Consider the following 25,498-nt stretch of genomic DNA (forward strand, 5'->3'; position numbering starts at 1 on the left):
AAATATAATATTTTGCAACTCAGCGGTTAATTTCATAATCATTTTCTTTTAACCACTTTCAATCGATTAAGATCACTTACCTCGAACACAACCAGCTATAATGTGTATATTGCTCTCAAAATACCCTTTAAATAAGGAAGAAAATGCTTTGAATAATAATCCAACTGATTTTGTATATGGAAAGAGTCAAGATAATATCTACCATAAATTACATCAAGTCGATGTTAGTCCTATCACTAATGCATTCCTTAGCAAACCAAGTCCATTCTTAATTCCAAAAGCTAAAGAATCTCGTGCTGTGTTATTGTCGTTTCCAAATCAGCCTACAATTCCATTTGATTTCACTCATAAAAATGCTTATAAGAGAGCTAGTGCTTCTGTCAAACCATTAATTCTCACGAAAATCCCTTTACCTAAAACTAAGTACTCAGATGAAACAGCTGCTCAGAGTTTTACAGTTGTTGGTGAATTTAGTGGTTTATTACATAGCACGGATTCCAAGTCTGAAAATGGGCAGCTGTTAAAGTTCAATTATTCACAAGTCGAACCGAATGAACAGATTTTGTTCCTTTTATTTATGATGTTCTACATTTCTAGAAAAGTTATTACATTTAAAAGTAAAGGATTATTTAACGATATTCCTTCATACTTTAAGATCAGCTTAGCTGGTCTTTTTATTTTAATTATAATTTTCAACACTTTTGTAATGCCATACATGCATTAAAAGAAGTTCAAGTGTTGTTCTTAAATATTTAGATATATTATTTAGTTATATATTATTGTAGAAGAAAATATGATATCCTTTATTTGAAAATTATGTGCAAGATATGCTCAAGTTGGTTTTATCCTGTTTATATTTTTAGCTGCCTGTAGAAGCAGAAGAAAACGATTCTATAAATTTAGTTGAAAACCTTTGAGATGTAATATATTTTTAGCAAGACATTTCGTAATATATATTATAAATTAGAAGATTTTATTCTTAGTATGACATCTTTAACTTGTTTAGAAAGTTCTGTGGCTGTTCCTAAATTTGATCCTCCTTTTAAATTTCTCGTTACGAAACAAAATCTGGAACATAATGACGAAGAATTGACTCTTGGAAAATTGAAAGAAAATAATTCCCATATTTCATTTGACATCAAATCTGAAGAAGAAGTTTCGTATGATCTTGATGAAACAACTAATAATGCCATCAATAATTTGGTTGCAATGATGCTGCTTTCCTGTGATGGTATTATGAGTGAAATCACAAAGGAAGAAATTTCCCCTTTTGGAGAAGGTTACTTTGCACATAACAAAGTAATTCCAAAGCCAAAATTAAATGAAGACTTATTTGAAGAAATCGTTGAAGATGATCTTGAAAATGAACCAGACTCATTAATTAAGACGATTTTTATTAATTTTACTTTTGGGGTATTTGCAGCACCGTATGCGTTGGGATTTGTTTTAGCAATAATCGACCATCGTTCATTTTGCCTTTCCTTGTAGCTCAACAGTAAAACTCGAAGAAGAATTTATTAAAGTTATTTATTTAAATAGCTGAATTATGTTAATACGGTTTGTTTTTGTTTATATTTAATTTTGAATAAATAATTGATTGTTTAAAAGTCTTGTTGTTCACGCTAAATTTTCTCTATTTTTCTGTTTAAGATTATATTGGCAGCAATTTATGAGGCTAAATAGAGAAGAAAATGTCACTAAAATATTTTGCCCTAAAAATTCTCACTAACTTACGACCTACTATATTTTGCACCGCAAAATTTTTGAAACTTGAGATAGATAAATCTTTGCCCAACTTTTATATGTATTAACAATGTTTTCCTTGTTATATTCATCAGTTTATTTGAATGACCTGAAAATACATTTACAATATGAATTACCTTCTCAATTTTCTGAAAGTGAAAATAATTTAATGATCATCTGAACACAATCAGTCATTAATAATTTGTCCTGCTTAAAGAGCCGGAACATAAATTTCACTAATATAAATTTTATATAATTACAACTATATTTGATAGGTTAAGTTTCATTAAACAGTTCCAACTATAGCATTAATCAAAATCCTTCCCAAATATGGCATATTCAACATGTTTAACTACTTCTCATCATAATCAGTTAAATCCTTTCCAATATTCTGTTACAAAATTAAACTTGCAATGTAATATTGATGCATTAATAACAGAAAATGCAACGAATGATTATTTAGATATTTCCTTTGACATCAAATCTGAAGGAAAAGTTTCGTATGATCTTGATGAAACAACTAATAATGCCATCAATAATTTGGTTGAAATGATGCAACTTTCCAGTGATGGTATTATGAGTGAAATCACAAAGGAAGGAAGGTTACTTTGCACATAACAAAGTAATTCCAAAGCCAAAATTAAATGAAGACTTATTTGAAGAAATCATTGAAGATGATTTTGAAAATGAACCAGACTCATTACTTAAGATGATTTTCATTAATTTTACTTTTGGGATGTTATTAACCCAAGTTGTGTTATTGGCGTTTACTTCTAAGGGGAACACGTACTCAATTGATTTATTATTTACGGTTTTACAATATTATTTCAAAAATCATATAAAAAGATTTCTTTTATCTCACTTTTCAGGTATGGCTTTATCACTTAGATGACTATACTAATTATAATATATAATCTATATTGTTTTTATTGTATTTCTATTTGCAGCTAATATGATTCTGCCACGGCACGTAAGAAAAAGTAACGTATACCAAGTAACAAAATTGAACTTAACACAGAAAAATACGCTAGACTACCAGATTTATTAGAAATTCAACCATTAAATGAAAACTATTACGTACAACCAAGATTAAACCTGCCGTAAAATATCCACAAAGTGTTTAATTGTTTTACGTTTCATACGTTTTTTCGTGTATATATCCAATAAACATTGTACTAATAAAATCCCTAATGGAATAAAAATCAAATATACCAGTAATGATGAAATTCTTGAGGGATTGGCCTTATTTGATTGCAATTTATTTTTATTCTAAAAAATAGTTAAATAGGATGTTAATTAAATCTTCTTGAATATTTAGTATTAGAGCGTAAATCAAAGTGTTTTAGGCTTATTTTTATTTTACTGCGCCAAAAGAAAAAAGTAACGGTAATTTTAGCGAATAAATTGTTCACCAAGTAGCAATGTAGTTCAGCTAAATAATACTCTTTGTTTGAGTTCTACGACTTTTAGTTTAGCCATAGAGAATGAAATAGAATATAACAGAACTATTCTGAATATATCTAAAGAATTCTTTTATATCTTTGTTATTCAATTTGCATAAAATGTTTTTTCCTTATTTAAGCGTAACATAACTTTCTTTAAATATTCACACCATATAGCCGATAAATTTATTCATAGTTCACTGATCTAACACCAAAATTCAAAACTCAAACTGTCAATTGAACAAATCTTTTCTTTAGATACTAAATCTACGGTTTAGATACTTAATAAATGCTACTCATATGCAATTAAACAGATATACATCGACTTCTGCTACTTCATCAAGAGAAAGTGATCAAAAAGTTTTAAAAAGAGACCCGAGTAGATCTCACTATCCTCTTCTCAACTTCAAACTAAATATTAATATGTTTTCTAATATCCTTTCTGATCTTGATACTAAGACAAACATACAGTCTGTCAAAAGCTCCACAACTTCTCGTGATAATGACGGAATACAAAAGTATGTAAATGAAAGGACTTCTACAATAATAGATAATCATGGGGATGCGATAAAGGAATTGTCGGACAATATCATGAAAGAATTTCTCTCTGAAAGCTTACAACTAAGCGATATCCGATACGGATATTTTGATATGGATAAAACTGTCCCAACAACACAATGTGTTATGGACGAAGCCGATATGGATACTGATATGCCACCAGAACCAAATACATTATCAAAAGGAATTCTGTTAATGCTTAGTTTTGGCTTCTTATGTTTTACTTCATTCGTGGTACTTTTATTAATTGCTTTGAACCTTCTCAATGAATTATAGCCCAATTAAAATAAATGTTAAATACAATTCTTCTGGTTCGACTGAAAAACAATATATATTATATTTAATGTATTTTTCTTATCTCTAATAAATTATGAATATATATAAAGTCGTCCAAAAGACTTTTCAACTACTAAGTTTTGAAACACGTTAAGACTGCATTCTCTTTGAAAGATATCATATCAACTAGAATGGCAATGAGGGATTTATCTCATCCAAGCTTTTGTCTAGTTTAAATACCGATGAAGCTTATAACAATGTTTTCTTTGAATGAAACATATTTCCATTTGTCGTTAATAGTCCTCTTAAATCAACTAATAATCAAGATTGAGACGATTAGCCTGTCTTTACCATTAATTTCTATCCGTTAGCCTTTATATATAATTAATCTTTTCATCAGTAAAATTCTTCGTCTGTGGCCAAATCTTTTTTCTTGCCATTTGCGCGTTTTGCAGCTATTTTCGTATTAGCGACAATTTTCTTACGCTAAGCTGCAAGAACAATAATGGATTTGCGTTATGCTATTTTATTAATTATTTTCACAATGTTTTTTAACTTGACTTTAGGAATATAGTATGTCAAGGACAACAACTACAACAACAGCTAGAACAACCACGGTTGTTGCTAAACACACCGACAGAGAAGTATTAATAAGATATCGGTCTTTGAATCGATCTTCCAATTGTTCCCTTTCAAACAGACGCAATGACTTTCATTCCAGCATTATCAAAATTCAGATTTTGAAGAACATACTCCTACATTCAATGATCGAGTGGGAATACAAGAGTTTGTTGATCAAGGAATTTCTTCTATGGTAAACAGTCACGTAAACGTGATGAATGAATCATCTGAAAATATAATGAGAGAATTCCTTCCTGTTGGATTCCAAATTGACTCTGATGTGACTCCATCAGGTCACGGATACTTTGAATTTGATAAAATAATTCCCAAGTATGAATACAATAGTGCTTTATTTGAGGTCGTTGAAGATAAATATTATGAAACAGACCCCATAAGCTTACTAGATAACATCCGTTTCCAGCTCACTATTGGTAATTATCTCTTAAGTGAACTAAAAGAAATTTTGATAATTATGTTCCAATTTACGGATGAACAATTAGTTAAGTTCTTTTCATTTGTTATTTATATTATTTCGATTTTAGCTAGTATTTTTGTTGCTTATATTATTATAGTGCCAGCTAGTGGATCAAAACTATTAGTCTAGATATTTGTATAATTAATAAGTATATGCTCTTCACTGATAAATACTATTATATTATTCCTCCCTCTTACAAGTTTTTGAATGTATTGATATTTGCCTATATTCCTTACTTATCAATATTTAATATTCCTTATGCTACTTAGTATTTCAGTTGTTCATTACAGAATCTATTTCTTTATTATGCTTATCAAATCGTATACATAGTACAATAAATAATTTTATTGATTAAAATTATCAAAATCATTCGAATTGATGCAATGATGACTACATTACATTTATACTTAACTCCAAACTTTTCTAGCCCACCTTCAGACATTAAAACTCCAGATGTCAATTATAACGATAGAAGCAACCAAGAAAATCTCAATAGTATTGGAAGATTCCAAATTGAAGAAGTTGACTTTAATTCTACCAATGAAGAAATCGATTTAGAAACTGTGGACGACGAGATAGAAATGCAAGCTAGAAATTTTATTAGTCTTCTTATTAGTCTTCTTGAAAATGTTTACGAATTTGCAAAGGTTGCCTATCTCGGCTATCTTATATTAGTAAATTTGATAAATTTCACCGCCAAATTATTCCCATTACTAAATAAATTAACATACCAAGAAATAATACAGCTTGGGATGAAAATTAAAAATTCCGTTCATATTATTCACTTCCTATTTGAGCTTTTCAAATGTTGATATGACAAAGCTCAAAGCAAGCGTGAATTTGTTTCTTGAAACAATGCCACTTATGATTGAAATATAATATATGTTGCTGCCTACTCGCAATTTAGTCTTTGGTTTGGCTTACCAATTTATTAAATTAATTTGTACTGCTTACACAGATTCTATAAATTTGGTTGATATAGTTCAAAATTATATAATATACTTCTTAAACAAAAAGCTTAATTAGAATATACAATCATACTTCTAAAAATGGCAACTTTAACTTACGTATCAAATTCAGAGTCTGGTACTAAACTTGTACTTCCTGCCCAGTATCCCGTCGCCAAATTCAGTTTGGAATTTGACATTGATGCATCTGAAAAGTTGACAGATAATGATTCAGATAATTCATTGGACATCGAAGCTGACGAAGATACACCAAATTGTGTCGATGAAACAACTACTAAATCCACGAATTTATTTGAAGCATTAGACGAAATCATTGAAAATAATGATGAATTAATTTACATTATTACTAATATTTGTTTTGGGATTATTCTAACAAGTTTAATCATATCGATTTATTTTCCCGAGGTCGTTAAAAACAATCAATTCCTTTATTATTTACCGCTTTGCAAAGTATGTTCTAAAAGGTAGTTAAATAGGAAGTTAAATAAATCTTTATTCTGTTATAGCTTAAGCCAGTCAATTGTGTATAAAATATAATAGATATAATTAAATTCATTGAGCTGCTCTTTTAATTAACTTTCTATTTGCTGAGATATCGAAGTGTTATACATACAAAAGTTGCAACTCAGAACTGTTGTTCTAGTTTTCAAGTTGTAGTATTAAATATTTAAGTCTTTTATCTATTTCTTTGTTATGCTTGTCTTATTCATATGAATAATTTAACAAAATTATAAAAAATCGTTGGAATTGATATGTCAATATTAAATATACAGGTGAATCCAACTTATCCATCCCTTGACATTCAAAATCCGAATAATGTCAAATTTAAATTTGGAGAATGCTAAGCTGCTAATAAACATCTCAATAGGAAGATTACAAATCGAAGAAGAGGAGATTAATCCTGCCAATGAAGAAATCGATTTCGAAACCGTGGATGAGGAAATAGAAATGGAAGCTAGAATTATTTTGGACAAAATATACCATTCGCCTTTCTTCTTGTATTAGTGTTTTATATAAAGATGATATGCATAGCATACACATTGCTACATAAGTTAACATACGAAGAAAAACTACAGCTCGGTACCAAAATATTATTCATATACTATTTGAGCTTTTCATAAATTGACGTAATAAGGCTCATTGAAGAGTGAACTTGTAGTTTCTCAAATGCTACTTATGATCGGCATGCAACATATCTTGTATTAAATACTATGACAATATATTTTAAGTACTTCTGGTAATAAATAAACCATATAATAAATACGTTTACTCTGTTGGAATATAATAAATTTTCTGAACTATTGAAGGTACAACTGACTCTGTACTGCTAGATTTGAGCAGTATGTCTTCAAATGAAGATTTGAAATTTGGAGTACCCTTACACCTTACATTTTCTGTAGTAGGTAACTTATCACCCTTAACTTGACCATTTATTAATCTCTTCCAACTTTGATTACATTCTTGAATGATTTCAATTGTCTCTTGCAGATTTTTATATTTTCCATTAAAAGCGAATTCATTCTGAGGTTTACCATCAGCTAATTTATAATCTCTAAACCAACTTCGAGTACTTTCCAATAAACCTGGTGTTTTAAGGAAAAGATGGTGAATATCAAATACCTCTTTAGCCAAAGGATCTTCAATGTCGACAACGATTACTTTCCAATCAAGTTCGCCATCATCTATAAGTGCAATGCTTCCCAATATCTTCACCCTCTTAACAGTACCTGTTGAAATTATGTTTGATCCTATTTCACAGACATCGAGGGGATCATTATCTCCATAGAGGTTGATAGATTCATTTTTAGTTGTGGGATCTTCCCATGTTTGAGGGAAAGCTCCATAATTATGAATATAACCGTGATAAGGAAACAAGTTCTTGACGAACCTTACCTCACCTTTCTTAACATCTTGAACAATAGGATTACCTGGTAAGGATGTACTTATTTCAAATTTTGCATTGGACCATCGAGGAATCTCCACAATCATATTAGCTTCTCTTTTCTCGACATTTAAATCTAATGGGATATCATGGAAGTAAGAGATCACACTGCCTGTGTTCTTATCAATAGCATAGTTTTTAAAATCAGTAGTGTATTTTGTTCCTTGATTGATATTACCAATATTTGCAATTGTTGCTGCCGAATTAGCTGATGTAGAATTTAACCTGACAGGTGATATATGTTGGTTGGTCAACGATAACCTTAAAGCAGCAGTTTTATTATAGCCCATAGCCAAATATATACGAGGAAATGTCTTTAACAAAGTCAGTCTCATAGCAATTCTAAAAGAATAAGATGTGGTTCCTGATTTTATCACAATAATTCAGCTTATATAGATGTACCCCAATTAGGATTATTATTTTGTTCTTTTTTTTTTTTTCAATGTGGTTCCCGAGGTTCAAATCATTACTGCGAAAAGATAATCCCCTCACAATTATTCCGCTCTCAATTTCTACAATTATAATCAAAGAATCATTAAGAAATGGCTAGATACATTTTTAAAGAGTCATAAACAGAATATTAAAGGGATATGTAAGGTAATGAATAAATAAGCTATACTAAGTATAGGGCGGCAAGAGAAGTAAATAAATATGATAAATGTCAAATGCAGTCATGGATGGATTGATTAATTTGGAGCTTCACCAAGGAACTTGATATTACCCTTTTCATCGAAACCAGAGTTTTCATCAGTGATATTAACAATTGAACTTAATTCTTTGATTTCAATCTTGGATAATCCCATTGGATCTTCTGGAATCCAAACACCCGCACAAACAGCTGAAACAATTGGCATATCATAAGCATGTCTATCATCTGTAGTATCTGGTTCCACATGATATGTAGCTGGGATTAATCTTCTGGCATGACGATAGTTGAGGAATACATCCGGTCTGATGAATCTGACAATTGGATTTTTAGATTCAGTTGTTTTGAAATCACGATCAGCAATCAAAGGAACAATAGCATTATTATTCTCTTCCGAATTAACTGGTAAATCCTCATCAATTAAATCTTGCTTGATTTGTTGAGTAGCTTTAGCATCTTCTTCAATTTGCTTATCTGTTTGAACTGATTTTCTTTTATTCTTACGATCTAACACTTTGGATTGATATTCAGAAGCACCTTCATAAGAAGCAGTATTTGAAACACCATCTAAAGCTCTCATACAATCAATTGGGATAACTCCTAATAAAGGATCAAAAGCTTCCTTTAAGTGGATATGGAAGAAAATAGTGGCAAGAATACCAATCACTTGAAGAACAATTGGTCCCCAACCTTTACCAACTGCGAATATACCAAGTAAACAAACTTGACCAATATAAATACCAGTAAAGATTTGGAATAAAGCAATTGGATAATGTAAACCTCTAGTATCTGGACTTTCAATGAATATATAAGTTAAATTATGGGCATACGCAATGAACACTAAGAAAAAGGCCACACAGGCGAATAAAAGTATCATTGGTGCAATGATAGAATAAATCAAAGCAATACTAGCAAGATTGGTAAATATTGGGAAAGTAGTACCCCAAGCTACTGCACCTAATCCTGAAAATCTAGTCCACTTCTTTCTCACAGTACTATCTAAGAAGTATCCTAAAATGTAATATAAGAATAAACCAACCACTTGGAATAAAGCACCTGATGATACACTTAAACCTTGTAAGATGATATAGGATATATAAAAGTTGGAAGATTTTGGTAAATTGTTAGCTAAGATAGTTAATGCAGAAGTTGGTTTATCGATGATTTGAGTTACAGTAGAAGTTGCAGATGAAGCTAAAGCAGTAACTAAGAAACCATTAATGGTTAAAAATGCAAAATAGGTTCTTTGGGTGAATAATTCAACGTGTTGTAATGATGGAGCACCAGCAACTTGAGCCATACCTCTGATAAACATTGGTAATAACATCATTAAAATAGCTAATAAGATGGTTGGTAATAAACCAGTGATTAACCCTAATAAGAAATGAGGCATTTTTAAAATCCATCTTAACCAAGGTAATTTATTAGTTAAATAAGTAATATTTGAAATTACCCCAACAAAAGCTACTGGAATAGCCCATAAGATGATTAAAGCAACGACAGCTGAACCTGCAATAGCTCTTCTAGCAATTCTTTCCCACCAGAATAATCTTAAGTTAGACCAATTAATATCGGCTGGTTCAAGACCAGTAAAGGAAGGTTTCATTCTTAATGGATTATGATGGACAGTAGATTGATAAGCTAATTGAGCATAATATTGGTTTTCAAATTCTACAAAGATAGAATTTTTTGGTTTTGAAGTTCTAAATTTCTTTTGTAATTTATAAATTTCATCATTAATCTTTGGAATTTCTTCTTGACAATATCTAATGGTATCAGTCTTTTTAGAGAAGAAACCACCAACTTTATGTTTTGGTCTTTTCTTTTCAGGAACATAAGCACTGATTTCATCAACTGGTTCCAAAACTTCATTCTTTTTATCAGCTTTTAATTTAGCTTTAACGGCAGTTTTTAATAATTTATTCTCAGCTGCTTCTAACTGATTTACTAACCCAATTCTTTTATTTATTTTCCCTTCTAATTCTCTTTGAGTTCTTGGTACATAAATTCTTTTAACTCCATTGAAAAGTTTAAAGAATTGTTTTTCATCCAAGAGAGTATCTGGTACACTTTGAAATAACACGGTTCTGGATGATAATTTCTTTGCATATTTTGGCGATGATAAAACAGCAGTTCTTAACGAATTATAAAAGAATAATTCACGATAAATGACAAAAATAACTCCACCATAGTAGATCCAACTCATAAAGGCATGTGCATAATATCTATGTCTATTTTTAACGTTTGAAATAGATAATTGATCTAAACCAGTTCCACCATTACCATTGGTAGCATTGATTGGCAATAAAACAGTCCAAGTTAACATACCGAATAAGAAGATTAAACCAAACATGAATAAGAATCTTAAGAATAAATAACCATCCATACCAGCTTGTTGAATGACGAAGGAATGAGGTTTGGTAAGTAATATGAATATCCATGAGAATGGATCCTTTGGTAAAGGAACAGGTCTTTGTTCTTCAGGAACGATATCAAATGAAGATTTAGGGGAATAAATACGTTTGAATTTCAATCTTAATAGTAAGAAACAAACAACGAATATACTAAACAACACTAAATTAGCCACTAACGTGGAAAGCACTGCAGATGTAGAAGTAGCAGTAGAAGTCATGATCTATTTTTTGTAGTAAATGAAATAACTAGGTAATATGAATGATTATGGGTATAAATATAAAAGGCAAATAAACAAGGTTTCACAGAACTATTAGTCAATTGTTAAATCAAATAGATCAGATAGATGAGCAATGGGGGATTATCCGACCTAGGTGATGAGCAATGGGCAGATGAGGGAGGGAGGGGTTGGTGAGGTAAGATCGAATGGGGGGTATCGAACGGTCTAATTAACCAAATATCAATTGAATGGATTCGATTAGCGAGTAGAGAAGAAGAGGAAGAAGAAGAAGAAGAAGTAAGAGTATATAATAGAAATCAAAGTTTGACTATAAAATGATGATGATGATTTTAAAGTTGTTCTTTCCTGAAATTAATTTTGTGCTATGTTTTATAATGATACGAAATTTATGGAACTGAAATTTGTCATACAAAATAGAATTAGTAAAGTTCCAGAGGTGATGATGATGTGTGATGAGTTAATGCTACTGTGGAAGTATGAATGTTCCATCTGTTCCATAGCTTACATATCCATATCCCTATAGAATATCATAGGTCAATTACTGATACAACGGTCAAGGAACGGCTAGCAGATTAAGGAGAGAGGAGATGGCTTAAACTCAAAATCGAGCCTGTTGATCTTTGCTGCTGTTGCTGCTTGTCCCCCCGTTAAATTAGGGACTAACTAACAAAAGTTTGAGAAGAGTTGAAAGGAAATGTCAATAACAACACAAAAATTACGACCAAAAATTTCTTTTTCTTTCTTTTTTTTTTTCGTTTTCACCCTTCAAGCCGTATACTATTTATTTAAAGTAACCCTAAAGTTTAAAATCATCGAACAGGACGAGAAATTTCATTTCAATTTCATTTCATATCTGTTCAATTTAATTTCATTTTGATTTGTATTCCCATTCCAATTTAATTTAACCTCAATTAACACTTCTTAATTAAGTAATGGCTCAGCAACTTTATTCTTACAAAATATTTCAACAAACTTGAATTGAACAATGAAATATTTATTTTTAATTAATTTGGTCATTGTTTACTATGCAGGAAATGTGATCTCTTTAATCAATTTAATCAACCTTAAATTGAATATCATTCGTCAATTTATACCTCTATTTCCAATGATGTGATGTATGGTCTACTCCCGAGGCCAGATAGTCAAATATCAATATAAACGATTTCAAGTACTGGTTGAAACCCCTTTAATTATACTTATAAGCCCCATATCTTACCATTTCCCTTTTTTGATCTGGGATTTCATTCGAGACTCTAACCGAAATCAAAAGCGAGACGAAAACTTCTTTGTTGGTCCACCCAATGTCAGTTTATGCCTTGCTATGTGACACCCTCTTTTTCAGACACGTTATTTGTTTATCAGTAACTAGTGTCAAATTCAAATAAAGTATTTGATTTTATATGAAATTTATCATTCTTTTCATGTATGATTGCAATAGTAAACAACTTAATATTGAAGTATTTAGTAAAATCATCGTATTTTGATCACGTGTGCGATATTCCTGCACAATGGTACAAATATTAAATACAAATTAACTACATATATTTGTATTATATACCTACAATTAAAGTAATGGTGCTAAGTTTCAGGAGATTCTAGTATACGATTAATGAGTAATATCACTTATTAATTCAATGTAAGGTAATAGAAAATTAATTTTAAAAATGTAATCACGTGCCTGATTTGATCAATTTAACACGACCAAATTTTTAAAAATTCAAAAAATTTAGGCAGTGTGGCCGAGTGGTTAAGGCGACTGACTCGAATCTTTTGAGTTATCAGTTGGGATTCTCCCGCGCAGGTTCAAATCCTGCTGCTGTCGTTAATGATTAATTTTTTAAAAATTTTTTAATTTATGCTTAATTCGCAACTAGATTTTTTTTTTGATTATTCATACGTGTTAAACTATACATTAACTATATTTATGCTTTTAAGTTGTTGACAATTTTGAAATTGGCTTAACTTAAATCATGAGACTTAATTTCAAATTTTGTTATTCAAATGATAGTTGATGTTTTAATCGTATAATTTTATTTTTGTCTTTATTTGAATACAGAAGAAATAGCCATATCTAGAGGTTATGTTCATATTATTAACCATAACATGACACCATCGGAGTATTGATTATCTTCTGTTGATGATACAAAAATGTAATTCATATCGTAGAAACCAATATAAATTAATTTTTATAAATTAAGACTTTTTAATATCAGCCGTATCGATTAAACGTTTTTTTAAATCATTCATTAACTTCATCAATGATTTAATTGAAAACAACAAATAAACTATACTTACATGGTCATTCCAATTTCTGGCTGGTAGCTCCTCCCCTCTGATTCTACTAATCTTGTTGCAATATTATAGTATAGTGTCAATGTTAGTTGATAAATGAAGTTTATTTTGATTATTCCTAAATAGGAAATTACTCAATGAGGACATGCCATTACAGTTTAACTCACACCTCCTTTTTTTACAGATTAAAAACGCGAAATGTTTTTTTTGGTTAACAAAAGAAATCGCGTCACAAATTTCATTTTAAACGCGTAAATTTATATTTTGAGATGTGAATTAGATCCACCATATTTAGGGGGAAGGGAGGGGGATACCTCAGTTAGACTATATAACCTGAATTTGGTATGAAATTGTCAAGTGGGAGAGAGTGTCAGACAAGTGGTATCTCCCTTAAATAAAGATATTGTATCTAATTTTATATTATATTTCCTTCCATTGTCATAAGTTATCCATCCATCCTTCTGTCTATTTTATTTTAATTGGAGTAAATTAAATTGTATATATTTTTTACTATTTCTTTTATTTTCATTTTTTATAAAAATAAAATTTGTTTAAACGCTTTCCCAACCTTCATTTCGAACTACACTAATCTACTACCATATCCCATTTTGCTTAACCTGATTGACGTTGATCAAATCAATTAGAAATCGTTATTCTCAACCTACTAGCGAGGCTACCAACAAGCAAGTAAGCAAGAAAATCAGACTTCAATAGAACGAAAGAAAAGAAAAAGATCAAAGAAGAGTTATATCATCTGTCCTACTCATCCAAAGTTGACTCTGATATCTGACTAATCCATCTTATCTATCGATAAAGAGGTTACATCTATAAATCAATCAATCAATCAATCAACTATTCGCTACATCTCCAACTATAATACTACTACCATGTCAGCAGCTTCAGGAAAACTTTCAAATTCAAGGTTCCCATTACAGGAACAATCATTAAATAATGATGCTTCAAATTTAAAAATTACTGATACTCCAATAAGTTATAAATCAAACTATAAATCAAAAATGACAACTCCTCCTGAAAGTATCTTTGCTAATAGAAAAAGACCTTTAAGTTTTGAAACTCCTATATCGAAACATATGAATCTTCAATCTAATTTAGTTCATGATCCAACCAATATTAACTTAGATCCAACCATCCTTTCCGCAAATGCAATGATGAGTCCATTGTCAAAATCATTATTATTATCCCCTGCTTTTTCTTCACCCCTGCAACAACAATATCTTCAACAACAACAACAACAACAACAGCAACAGCAACAGCAAAATTCTGTCCTTAGCTATAATCAAACTTTAAAGCCTCCAACCTTCATTAATCCTTCAAGCTCTTCATTATCCCTTGCAAGTGATGATAAACAATCTACTACCACCACTAATGCCAATCCTACTAAAAAGGTTAAAAAGGCAAAACCAACCAAGGAAACCGCGTTTGATTTACAATCTGAAGATAAACCTCCATATTCTTATGCCACTTTAATTGGTATTTCCATCTTAAGTCATGAAGAGAAAAGATTAACCTTATCTCTGATCTATCAATGGATCTCAGATACTTTCAAATACTATAAACGTGAAGATGTAGGATGGCAGAATTCGATTCGTCATAATTTATCTTTAAATAAAGCATTTGTAAAAGGTGATAAATCTAAAGATGGTAAAGGTCATTTTTGGTTAATTAAACCAGGATGTGAAGAACAATTCTTAAAATCAAGATCAGTTAAAAAGAGTTCTTATCATGAAGTAATGGATCAAATCAAAAGTGCCAATCATAATTGGAATAGAGATGATACTAAACGTTCTATGAATGCTATTCCTTCATCTCCTGATATTACTCATGATTATAATAATAATAATGAAACAATCCATCAATCTAAGAGAAGAAAAGTTGATAAATCAGCCGATTATGATGGTAATGCCTTTGAAGATAATGATGAGGAAAATGATGAATATGATTATACTTATGTTGATGAAGAAGAAAGTAATGCTAATACCAGTAAGTCAAACATTCAAGATCACGATGATGACGATGACGATATCAATGATGACGATGATGATGCTGATGTTACTACTCAATTAGTTCAAAGGGGTAAGAAACACGATAAGAATGATCCCTATTATAATGTTACTAAGACACCAAATGCAAATAGTCATGCTCCAACCTTTGTTGTAACTGAATCTCCTGATAAACCTTTATTAGCAGGAAAGAATTTAACTTATACTTCATCTTTCAGTTGTAATTCAAATTTGGAATTATCACCTGTAAGACCAAGTGAAACTGGTCCTTTATTAGAACCATTAACTCCTGCCAATAATATTTATCAAAAACAAAAACAACAACAATCATTATTACCTTTGAGTCAAAACACTCCATCAACTACTTCTTCAACCACTATAACAGCTACTGCTACCATAGCTTCAACTCATCAAACTTTACAAGCATTAACTCAATTATCTAATTTACCTGTTTTATATCAAAGACCTTCTTTAATCAATAATCATATACTGCAAATTCAACCTCCAAATCATCCTACTACTACTACAACTACAACCACTCTTAATACACACAACTCATCGACCACTACTAATATGTTACAAAAGACTCCAAAGAGTAATATTATAAGAACTCCATTAAGAAATTTAAGAACTCCACAAAATAACTCCATCATGAAGAAATTGTGGAATTCCCCATCTTATTTGGATGATTTCTATTACAGTCCTTTAATCAATAATCAAACTAATAATAGTACGATTAATTCTGCTTCTCGAACTTTTCATCATAGTTTAACTTCATATGATGATGATGATATGATACTTAGGAATTATGAACATCATCAACCTCACATTTCAGCTTCATCACCATTATTAAGGCGATCAAATAGTGTTTCTACTATATCGATTGATTCTAGTAGAAATCTTTTCAATGACTTTAAAAAGATGGAAGTTTCAAATACGGAAGTTAAACATAATGATAGAAGTTCTCCAACTACTGAACCTGATGATGAGAATTAATATATCTTAAGGATCTTTGGTAGCGGATGCGTGTGTGTTTTGTGTGTATATGTGGCCTCATATTTTGGTAATTAGGGTTAATTGGTTTTTCAGTTCTTGGTGTCCATTTTGCTTTATGGCTTTCATTGATTAATCTTTGAAACTGTTTTGTTTTAGTTTTGTTATTATCTGTTAGTGCTTTTTATTCGTTTTGTTATTTCCAGTTAGTTTTTACTTTTTAAAAAAGTACTTTTATTAATTCTATTTAATCTCTATTGTTATATTCCTCTATTGTATTATTCACTTGTTCTTTGTTTTGTTTACCTTCTAATTATACATATATTACATTTATTTATCCCTTACCTATTCAATCTGTACTTGCGCAACCTTTACAACCACAAGTAATACATTCAAGAGTCTTGATTTTAGATGGATCTTCATTATTCTCAAATAACTTATCCTTTGGTACTCGACAAATACATGGATTCTTATGATTTTTATCAGATACTAAGATACATTGTACACAACATAAATTCTCATATCCTTGTTTCTTCCACTTCGCTATTAAAGAAGAATTAACGTAATTCTGTAAAAGTAACCAACCATAGAGCTCTTTACTGATTAAATGACGACTATAATGCATATCATACACATATCGTGTGATTTGAAAATTTAATTGAATGATTTTCCATAATGATTGATTCTTAGTTTTGATCTTATCATCTTCTGATTGTGCTTGTTTCAACTTTTCTAACAACTTTTCTAAAGTTGGTCTGATTTTATCATACCCTTCTGGTGGTGGAGAGTTCTTCTTTATCCTCTTTGTAGGTACTTTAGGCATGATCTATGTTGAATGTCTATAGAAACTACAAACATTTTGGCTGCATATTTTTTTGATTTTTGCCTTTTTTTGGTGATCCATTTTTTCCCATTTTTAAAAGTGAGAGACAAATTGATAAACTTAAAATTAGGCCTTTAACTTCTTTGTCATTCATCAACCATCAACCACTTGTTAACAGATGGAGGATTCAGTTCAGTCTCTCATTCGGTTCGTAGGAAGGTCATTTTATGATTTGCCGTATATATTGATTCTTGATGCTGTCTTAAAACATTCTGTGTTATCGGAAGATGATTTAATTCATTTACTAAGTATCAAAAGAAAAGAATTAAGAGCCTTATGTTATAAGTTGGTTGATGATAGACTATTAACAAATCATATCCAGAAGGAAGAAACTGGTCAACAGAAGTATGTCACAAGGACGTATTTCTTCATTCATAATACAGAGGCCATAGATGCCATCAAATGGAGAGTTCATTCTATTGTAAATCAATTGAAAGAAGAAATGTCACAGTTTGGTAATCCTCAAGGTTATGTATGTCCAAGGTGTGGGAAGAAAGTAAGTCAACTTGATGCGATATCTTTACTTAGTGAAGATAAAACTGAATTTATTTGTGATGTTTGTCAAGGTGTATTAATAGAAGATGATTCAAGTCAACAAGCATCCATAAGACAAGAAAAATTAGAGAAATTAATGCTTCAAGTTGATCCTATAATCTCATATTTGAAAAAGATAGATGAATCCAATATCGAAGAAAATGATTTCGAATCAGCTCTTGTTTTATCGATTCCAGCTCAAAGTGTTTCAACCGCATCTTATTCCTTATCCAATCGTGTCAGTGCCAAATCAAAATCAAGTGCAACTCTCCAAAACCAAGCTGCAAGATCACAAGCTACCTTACATGTGTCCATCACTGCCAATGATGAGAACTATGAAAGAGAACAAATGGAAAGAGAAAAGAGAAGACAAAGATTGGAACAAAATGCATTACCATCATGGCATTCTGGTAGTACGGTTGGAAAGGGTAATTTGGGTAAGATTACTGATGATGATTATGAAACTTATAGTAAAGAAGGTACTCCTATTAAGAATGAAAATGGTGAACTTGAAGTTAAGACTGAAGAAATGCAAATTGATGATAGTATGGAATCAAGTACAGGTCAATCATCTGCTAATCCTACACCTGAAACAAGTACAGCTCCAACCTCTCATATCATGGACTCTACAGATCTTAAAGATAAAGAGGCTCAAGATGCATTGGCTTCATTCTATGCTCAATTGGCCAAACAAGAAGCAGAAGAAGATGAAGAAGAAGACGATGATGATGATGACGTTGATGATGATGAATTTGATGATTTGATATAGTTTTAATCATATCATTGCATCCTGATTGCATTTCTTGAATATAGTATAAACAGTTGATATCTCATGATGTCATTCATATAAAATAATATTAGTAGTCATATATACTTTATGTAAACTTTTTTAATGAGTCAAAATTATATCGCAATACGCCGCATTGTGGATGCTTCTCCTGTAAAGGGAAATTTTTCAGTAATTTTTTTTTTTTTCAATTTTTCACGATAAGTTTAAATTGATCTTACTGAAATCATATCTTGTTTGTGAATATACTTATTGTACTTTAGAACTTGGGTTTAACTTCTTGTATCTAGTTTTATCGTTCATTCCCATACTTATAGAATCATTAATACATGTCAAATGTAAGTATTTATCTACTACTATAGAGGGTTAATAAGTTACCCCGGAAAGTAAAATTTCATTTATCAAAATCAATACTAACTTAAATCTATTTAGAAAAAGCAAACAGATCCATTAAAGTCATTCATTGCCGGTGGTACAGCCGGAGCAATAGAAGGGGTGGTGACTTATCCCTTTGAGTTTGCTAAGACTCGTTTACAATTAGTTGATAAACTCTCAACCCAATCCCGAAATCCGTTGGTATTGATATTCAATACTGCCAAATATCAAGGTCTTGGTTCATTATATGTGGGATGTCCTGCCTTTGTGGTTGGTAATACTGTTAAAGCATCTATCAGATTCTTAGGTTTCGATTCCATTAAAGCTTTATTGGCAGATAAAAATGGGAAGTTATCAGGTCCAAGAGGTGTGATAGCTGGTCTTGGAGCTGGGTTATTGGAATCAGTGATTGCTGTCACTCCTTTCGAAGCCATTAAGACTGCCTTAATCGATGATAAACAAACTGCCAAACCAAAATATCAAAATGGTTTAGTAGCAGGTACAGTTAAATTATGTCGTGATCTTGGATTTAAGGGTATTTATGCTGGTGTGGTTCCTGTTTCTTTAAGACAAGCTTCAAATCAAGCTGTTAGATTAGGATCATATAACGCTATTAAAACAATGATACAACAAGCATCCGGTACTAAACCTAATGAACCATTAAGTTCTATCGCCACCTTTGCTGTGGGTGCCTTTGCTGGTACTATAACAGTCTATACTACTATGCCAATTGATACAGTTAAAACAAGAATGCAAGCATTAGGAGCTGATAAAATATATAGTTCAACTTTGAATTGTTTCGTTAAAATTTTCAAAGAAGAAGGTTTATTAACATTTTGGAAAGGTGCTACTCCAAGATTAGGAAGATTATTCTTTAGTGGTGGTATAGTATTTACAATTTACGAAAAAATGTTAGTTATAATGGGTTAATCTTTGTTTTTACAAACGATTACAAACATAGAATATTTAAAAGAATCATTAAAAGTGTATATTAATATAATAAAATTTTCTAGAAAATTATAAATTTAATTTGTAGGTTCATCTTCATGCTCGGGATTAGGCTCATCATAATTTTCAACATTAAATGTAGTTGATGTGACATTAGTTTCTTGATTAGGAGGTGATAAAATGACTTTTTCAATTTGTTTAACTTTATAGTAATCAACAACGGCTTTTATAATTATGAATAATCCGAATGCTATAGTACCATATGCAATATAAGGAGCACTTGTTGGGGATTGTATGGATGAAGATGCATCATTAGAATGTTGTTGGAATAAACCTGAATTATAATTATCAATTACTCCACTTGTAGTCTTTTGGAATTTATCAATATCATATTGATTTGGAGATTCTGGTTCAAAACGATCAGGTACACGATCAGAATGACCGAAATTAGCAGGAGTCATTTGGTAACCATAAATAACAAAGGTTATACCAAGACCAGCTCTCGAACCATGTTTTGCGGCATGTGAAGTATGTAATAAATAACATAATACGAACCCTACAAATTGGAAAGCAACAGTCACAAGAGCATTCCATGCAAAGTTCGCTATATTACCAACTGGTAAACCTTCAACAAATACCTCATCTTCATACATTGGGGATATAACAGTTGATTCCCAATATTCGGGAGTTGCATCAGCAGCAGCTTCTTCATAAGTTGGAGGATGAGTTTCTTGTTCCTGTGTAGCCGAATCAGTATCAGGTTTTGCCATTAAATTACGGAATACACCATCTGTTCCTTGTCCTACGAAACTTCCTGGAGAATTTGATTGCATTCTTCCTGTTGTTAATCCATTATTAATTCTCTCATATGTTTGTTTGATAGGTACTAAATGATGAATCACATTTAAAATACGTTGTCTGGTAGTTAATCTTCTTGATCTTCTTTGCAGTTCCAAGTCACCATTATTTTCATGGGATGCACCATCTATTGATGTTGTTGCTTGAATGTTGGATGAAGATGAAGATGCTGTGGGTATATGATTATTGACGTCATTTTCATTATTTATAAAGTTTGAAGAAGCAGATTCAAATGATTGTAAATTCAAATTACTTGATGAAGCACTTCCTAAACGATCATCTAAATCTTCAGATAAATCCTCTATACGTTTTTGTTTAAGTTTGGTTTCTTCATATTCAGACTCAGGAGTATGGAACGAGTCAAGTAAGCGGCGACTTTCTGGTTTGGACAGTGACAGTATAGAATTCATATCATCTAACTCAGATGAGTTCATTTCATCTATAGAGTCTCTGGTTGGATCTGGTTGAGAAGGAAGCTAAACAATATTTGTTAGTATTGAACAACTTACTACTTAGAGGGGGCAAAGTAAAAATTAGTAATAATCTCTTGGCTACAAGATATTATCGTCCACCCCAAACCCCTAATAGTCAACAAACGTTATGAATACATACCCTTGTGAATTCAGTCATGTTGATGATAGACTGTAATATGGCTATAGTAATGATAATAATAGATACAAAGTTGATCTATGTGGTAAACCCAAGTATATATTGTAAATATTGCATGTCAGTTTCAATTCTTTTTTTTTTTTAACCACCTCTCATTTTCGTATAAACAAAATCACAAAAAGGGGATAAAATCTGTCACGTGAGTCTATTTATAGCTAAAAATTAATTAATTAATTTAGTTACTAAACACATATAAAATCAATAACTACTTAAGCTTGCTTTTGCTTTGCTTGCTTAGCTTGCAATGCAGTTCTTTTTCTAAGATTACGTAAAACAACTAATTGTTTGAAATGATAAGCAACTCCTAAATTAAGTACCCATACTGGTAAGAATCTAGATGCAAAGTGAGTAAAATAAGCTAAAGCACCTCTATAAATATTAAATCCAGGATCATACTTTCTAGTAATGGTTGAAACCACTTGTTCAGCATAAGATTCAGGAGAAATACTAAGATCTCTGGACATGGTACATGAAGCACTTAAACTTTCATAGATTCCTGGAACATCGAATCTTGATCCTGCTACGGAATTCTTTACATTAGAATCACAAATAGCAGTATCAACCCCACCCGTAATAACAGAATGAACTCTAACTCCAAATGGTTCCATTTCCATATGAAGGACTTTAGCATATTGATCAATGGCTGCTTTAGTGGCACAATAAGGACCAATCCATGATAATGGAGCTCTTGCCGCAATAGAAGCAGTATAAACAACAATCCCTTTAGTTTCAATAACATAATCAATCATATATTTAGTCATATAAATATGACCTAATGTATTGACATTGAAAAGACGAACTAAAGCATCATCATCGAATTCAACACTTGGACCTCCAAATGAAATACCAGCATTATTATACAAAATATCTAATCTACCTCCAGTTTGTTCTTTTATAAATTCAGCTGCCTTTTTAATATCTTCAAGCTTTGAAATATCACAAACAAAAGGAACTACTCCATATTTCTCAGCTAAAGGTTTCATTTCCCATATAGCAAATTCAGGAACACATCCAAATACTTTATAACCTCGTTTAGATAATGAAATAGCCAATTGGTATCCAATACCTGATGAAGCACCAGAAATTAACGCATATTTTTGTTGTGCCATATTTACTATTGATAGAGTAAACCTTTTTTCAAAATCTAACTTTTAAGAATTCAATTAAAGAGAAAAGAAAGTGATAATAAATGGTTAAAATAGAATTATTCACATTCATATATTTTACAAAACTTTAAGGCTCAAATCAGCCTTTAACAATACATAAAAATAATAAATAAATAAAATCAAATGTGAAATTGATAACGGAATTGGTGTTTATTATCCATATATATTTTGTATGGGACTGCATATAGATTTGTTGGTTCCCCCATGTGAAAAAAAATGTGGAGAAACAGAACTACCACATTGTAAAGACTAATTGGTATTATATCCAAAGTAAATGGTATTATTCGTATATTATTTGGGGTAAATCCTTATAAGGTTTAGATTGCATGTTTAGCGATAATCAGAATTAATTCTGCAAAAGAATACTTCATAAGAGGGTTTAGAACCTAACCATCTATCGTTTTGATTTTAATTATCTCGTATTTTAAACCGGATCACTTATCCATGGTTCTCCCATGTGCACAAGTCCAAAACTTATTTTAAAATTATTTTTTTATTAAAATATAATACATAATTATTCTATCTTCTGTGTCTAATGGTAAGTATAAACGTTCCTGTAGCAACATCATGATTGTAAAATACTCTTTCAGTTTCTACAATCGTTGGTGCTGGTGGTGGAGGTGGTGGTATATAATCAGGATTTTTAACTTGAGATTTACTAACATAAATTTCATTGTATTCATAAATATCGGGAACTCCTAAATCAACTCCACCTGGTAAAATACTTGAAGGGGCTGGAGTTCTGAATGTTTTTGGTAAATCGGATAAATCAGGTAATATTGGTCCACCTCTTCCAGCATGTGAAGCAATTCTTCTTGATGTGGTACCTCTACTAGTTGTATTTTGTAATTGTTCTTGTTCAGTCTGTAAATGTCTTCTTTTACGACGACTTTCCCTTTCAATTTCTTTCTCAAGTCTTTCAACTTCTAATTGTGTCAATTTAATTAATGATGGACTATAATCAGCTACACTAGTAGGATTTCTTAATATTGAAAAGAAATCATCAACCACATTATAATCCTGGGATACTAATCGAAGAGATGGTAATAAATGACTTCTGATTTCATCTTCATGAATTGGACTGCCATCAAAATTATGACCTACTAAATGTAATGCCTTATGATATAATTGAGCTTGTTCTCGTATACTATGAGCAATAGCAGTAGTAAACTCTCCTGGTAAATTTAATTCATCACACATACAAGTAGCAAAATCTTCAGGATCATTTTCAGCATAATTTAAAATATCCCATTCAAATTGATCAGTAAGTTGAGTATTATTAATAGTAATATCTAACTTAATTGGAATTCTAATTTCTCCAAATGTTTTTTGTGGTTTCTTTTGATAATCATTAATTTGCTCTCTAATTGATGACAAAATAGTATCATAAAACACTTTAGGAATAAATTTGTAATCTTCCAATATTTGTCTAGTGAATCCTTCAACCGACATAACTTCTTCATTTAAATCCCATAAAAATGTATCTCTTAACTTAAATCTATCTCTTTCAACGTCAAACTCTAATCTGATAGGTACATAATGTTTTGGTTTATCAGTATATTTAGCAACTTTAGTAATAATTTGTTGGTCAGTTAAATCACGATCTGGAAACAATACTTTAGTAGCTGTATTACTTATACCATTGGCGTAACCTTGATACCCTTCGCCCCAAATAGAGTTATTAAATTGATTCTTTTGAGAAAGATTAATGGCATTCATTCGAAGTTGCTTAACATGGGAATAGGCTTGTAAATCTTTTGATATACGACCTAATTGTGATTTATCCTTTTCAATCTGGCCTGAAATAGCATTAAGATAACTAGCATCCTTTTTGATTAATGATTCGTATAACTTAACATCAGATGGTGTATCTTTACCTTCTTTTTGAAGTGAATCTGACCATTCATTTAAACTAGTTAATGTTCTCATCGGCAATTTAGCAAGAACTTCAGGTGGGAACTGAGGTGGTAAATTGGGATCTCTTGGTATATCAGGAACAACTCCAGTTATAGGTGCACCCGTTCTATCTTGCATTGGTGGACTATGATTGGGAAGTCCTGGTGGAGGTACAACTTGACCAGGACCAGCAAACTGTGGACGTTGACCAGGCAAACCTTGAACTGGAATATTTTGGTTTAATAAACGTTGTGATGGTGGTTGAGGTAATGGTGCTTGACCTCCAATAGGTATTTGTTGTTGTAGATGTGGTTGAGGTGGTTGTTGTTGGTTTGGAAGCGGTTGTTGTGGTAGCTGCTGTTGCTGTTGTTGTTGCTGTTGCTGCATTGATGCTTGTTGCATCATCCGTTGTCTTTGAAGCTGGGCCCTCATTATTTCTTGGAATTGTGGATGGCTCTTGAATTGTTGTAATTGTTGTGGTGTAAGGCTAGCAAGAAATTGGGGTGTTATGGGCATACCTCTACCTGGTTGTTGTTGCTGCTGCTGCTGCTGTTGTTGCTGTTGTTGTTGCTGTTGACCGGGAACGGGTTGCGACATTTGGGAAAGTCCGTTGCCCAGAGGTGGCGGTTGATTAAAATTCATTATTCTTCCACTTATAAAATGATTGATTGAATGTTTATGTTACAGTTTTGTATATTTAGAGATAGTTACGCAAAATATGAAATGTTTCTGGTACTTCAACCTCAAAATGG

The 25,498-nt window shown here is 31.3% G+C and overlaps 10 protein-coding genes and 1 non-coding gene across 11 annotated transcripts; 5 read left to right on the forward strand and 6 right to left on the reverse strand. All coding sequences in view use genetic code 12, as the record gives it.

Moving 5' to 3' along the window:
- Positions 1–100: 100 nt before the first annotated feature.
- On the forward strand, positions 101–5,244 carry DFJ63DRAFT_336235 (uncharacterized protein; the record flags this gene model as incomplete). The annotated part of the gene is made up of 7 exons (XM_064908346.1): positions 101–501; positions 936–1,443; positions 2,116–2,323; positions 2,367–2,529; positions 3,500–3,534; positions 3,736–3,977; positions 4,741–5,244. 7 exons carry the CDS (start codon positions 101–103, stop codon positions 5,242–5,244), a joined length of 2,061 nt encoding a protein of 686 aa, XP_064760788.1.
- A 257-nt stretch (positions 5,245–5,501) lies between these two features.
- On the forward strand, positions 5,502–7,088 carry DFJ63DRAFT_336236 (uncharacterized protein; the record flags this gene model as incomplete). Its single annotated transcript, XM_064908347.1, has 3 exons — positions 5,502–5,762; positions 6,198–6,459; positions 6,952–7,088. The coding sequence occupies 3 exons, from the start codon at positions 5,502–5,504 to the stop codon at positions 7,086–7,088; spliced, it is 660 nt and encodes a 219-aa protein (XP_064760789.1).
- Positions 6,951–8,536, reverse strand: DFJ63DRAFT_183190 (inorganic diphosphatase). The gene has a single exon (XM_064903810.1). It carries the CDS (start codon positions 8,358–8,360, stop codon positions 7,350–7,352), a length of 1,011 nt encoding a protein of 336 aa, XP_064760790.1. The 5' UTR covers positions 8,361–8,536; the 3' UTR covers positions 6,951–7,349.
- Positions 8,537–8,711: 175 nt separating this feature from the next.
- On the reverse strand, positions 8,712–11,303 carry DFJ63DRAFT_314067 (uncharacterized protein; the record flags this gene model as incomplete). Its single annotated transcript, XM_064906283.1, has 1 exon — positions 8,712–11,303. The coding sequence occupies one exon, from the start codon at positions 11,301–11,303 to the stop codon at positions 8,712–8,714; it is 2,592 nt and encodes an 863-aa protein (XP_064760791.1).
- Positions 11,304–13,053: 1,750 nt separating this feature from the next.
- Positions 13,054–13,146, forward strand: DFJ63DRAFT_t100. The gene has a single exon. It is a non-coding gene; the product is annotated as a tRNA-Ser (tRNA).
- A 3,833-nt stretch (positions 13,147–16,979) lies between these two features.
- BUD31 (U2 snRNP complex subunit) lies at positions 16,980–17,453 on the reverse strand (the record flags this gene model as incomplete). The annotated part of the gene is made up of 1 exon (XM_064907493.1): positions 16,980–17,453. The coding sequence occupies one exon, from the start codon at positions 17,451–17,453 to the stop codon at positions 16,980–16,982; it is 474 nt and encodes a 157-aa protein (XP_064760792.1).
- Positions 17,454–17,631: 178 nt separating this feature from the next.
- Positions 17,632–18,816, forward strand: TFA1 (transcription factor TFIIE subunit; the record flags this gene model as incomplete). Its single annotated transcript, XM_064906284.1, has 1 exon — positions 17,632–18,816. The coding sequence occupies one exon, from the start codon at positions 17,632–17,634 to the stop codon at positions 18,814–18,816; it is 1,185 nt and encodes a 394-aa protein (XP_064760793.1).
- Positions 18,817–18,990: 174 nt separating this feature from the next.
- CTP1 (Ctp1p) lies at positions 18,991–20,187 on the forward strand. The gene is made up of 2 exons (XM_064903798.1): positions 18,991–19,172; positions 19,267–20,187. Exons 1-2 carry the CDS (start codon positions 19,164–19,166, stop codon positions 20,137–20,139), a joined length of 882 nt encoding a protein of 293 aa, XP_064760794.1. The 5' UTR covers positions 18,991–19,163; the 3' UTR covers positions 20,140–20,187.
- On the reverse strand, positions 19,939–21,723 carry DFJ63DRAFT_183134 (uncharacterized protein). Its single transcript, XM_064903809.1, has 2 exons — positions 21,628–21,723; positions 19,939–21,523 (listed from the first exon to the last, which is right to left on the reverse strand). Exon 2 carries the CDS (start codon positions 21,447–21,449, stop codon positions 20,235–20,237), a length of 1,215 nt encoding a protein of 404 aa, XP_064760795.1. The 5' UTR covers positions 21,450–21,523; positions 21,628–21,723; the 3' UTR covers positions 19,939–20,234.
- On the reverse strand, positions 21,672–23,081 carry DFJ63DRAFT_182307 (uncharacterized protein). Its single transcript, XM_064903799.1, has one exon. It carries the CDS (start codon positions 22,791–22,793, stop codon positions 21,894–21,896), a length of 900 nt encoding a protein of 299 aa, XP_064760796.1. The 5' UTR covers positions 22,794–23,081; the 3' UTR covers positions 21,672–21,893.
- Positions 23,082–25,498, reverse strand: SNF5 (Snf5p). Its single transcript, XM_064903800.1, has one exon. The coding sequence runs from the start codon at positions 25,386–25,388 to the stop codon at positions 23,370–23,372; it is 2,019 nt and encodes a 672-aa protein (XP_064760797.1). The 5' UTR covers positions 25,389–25,498; the 3' UTR covers positions 23,082–23,369.

Source organism: Scheffersomyces coipomensis (assembly GCF_036884675.1).
Source record: "Scheffersomyces coipomensis strain NRRL Y-17651 chromosome Unknown DFJ63scaffold_5, whole genome shotgun sequence".
NCBI lineage: Eukaryota > Fungi > Ascomycota > Pichiomycetes > Serinales > Debaryomycetaceae > Scheffersomyces > Scheffersomyces coipomensis.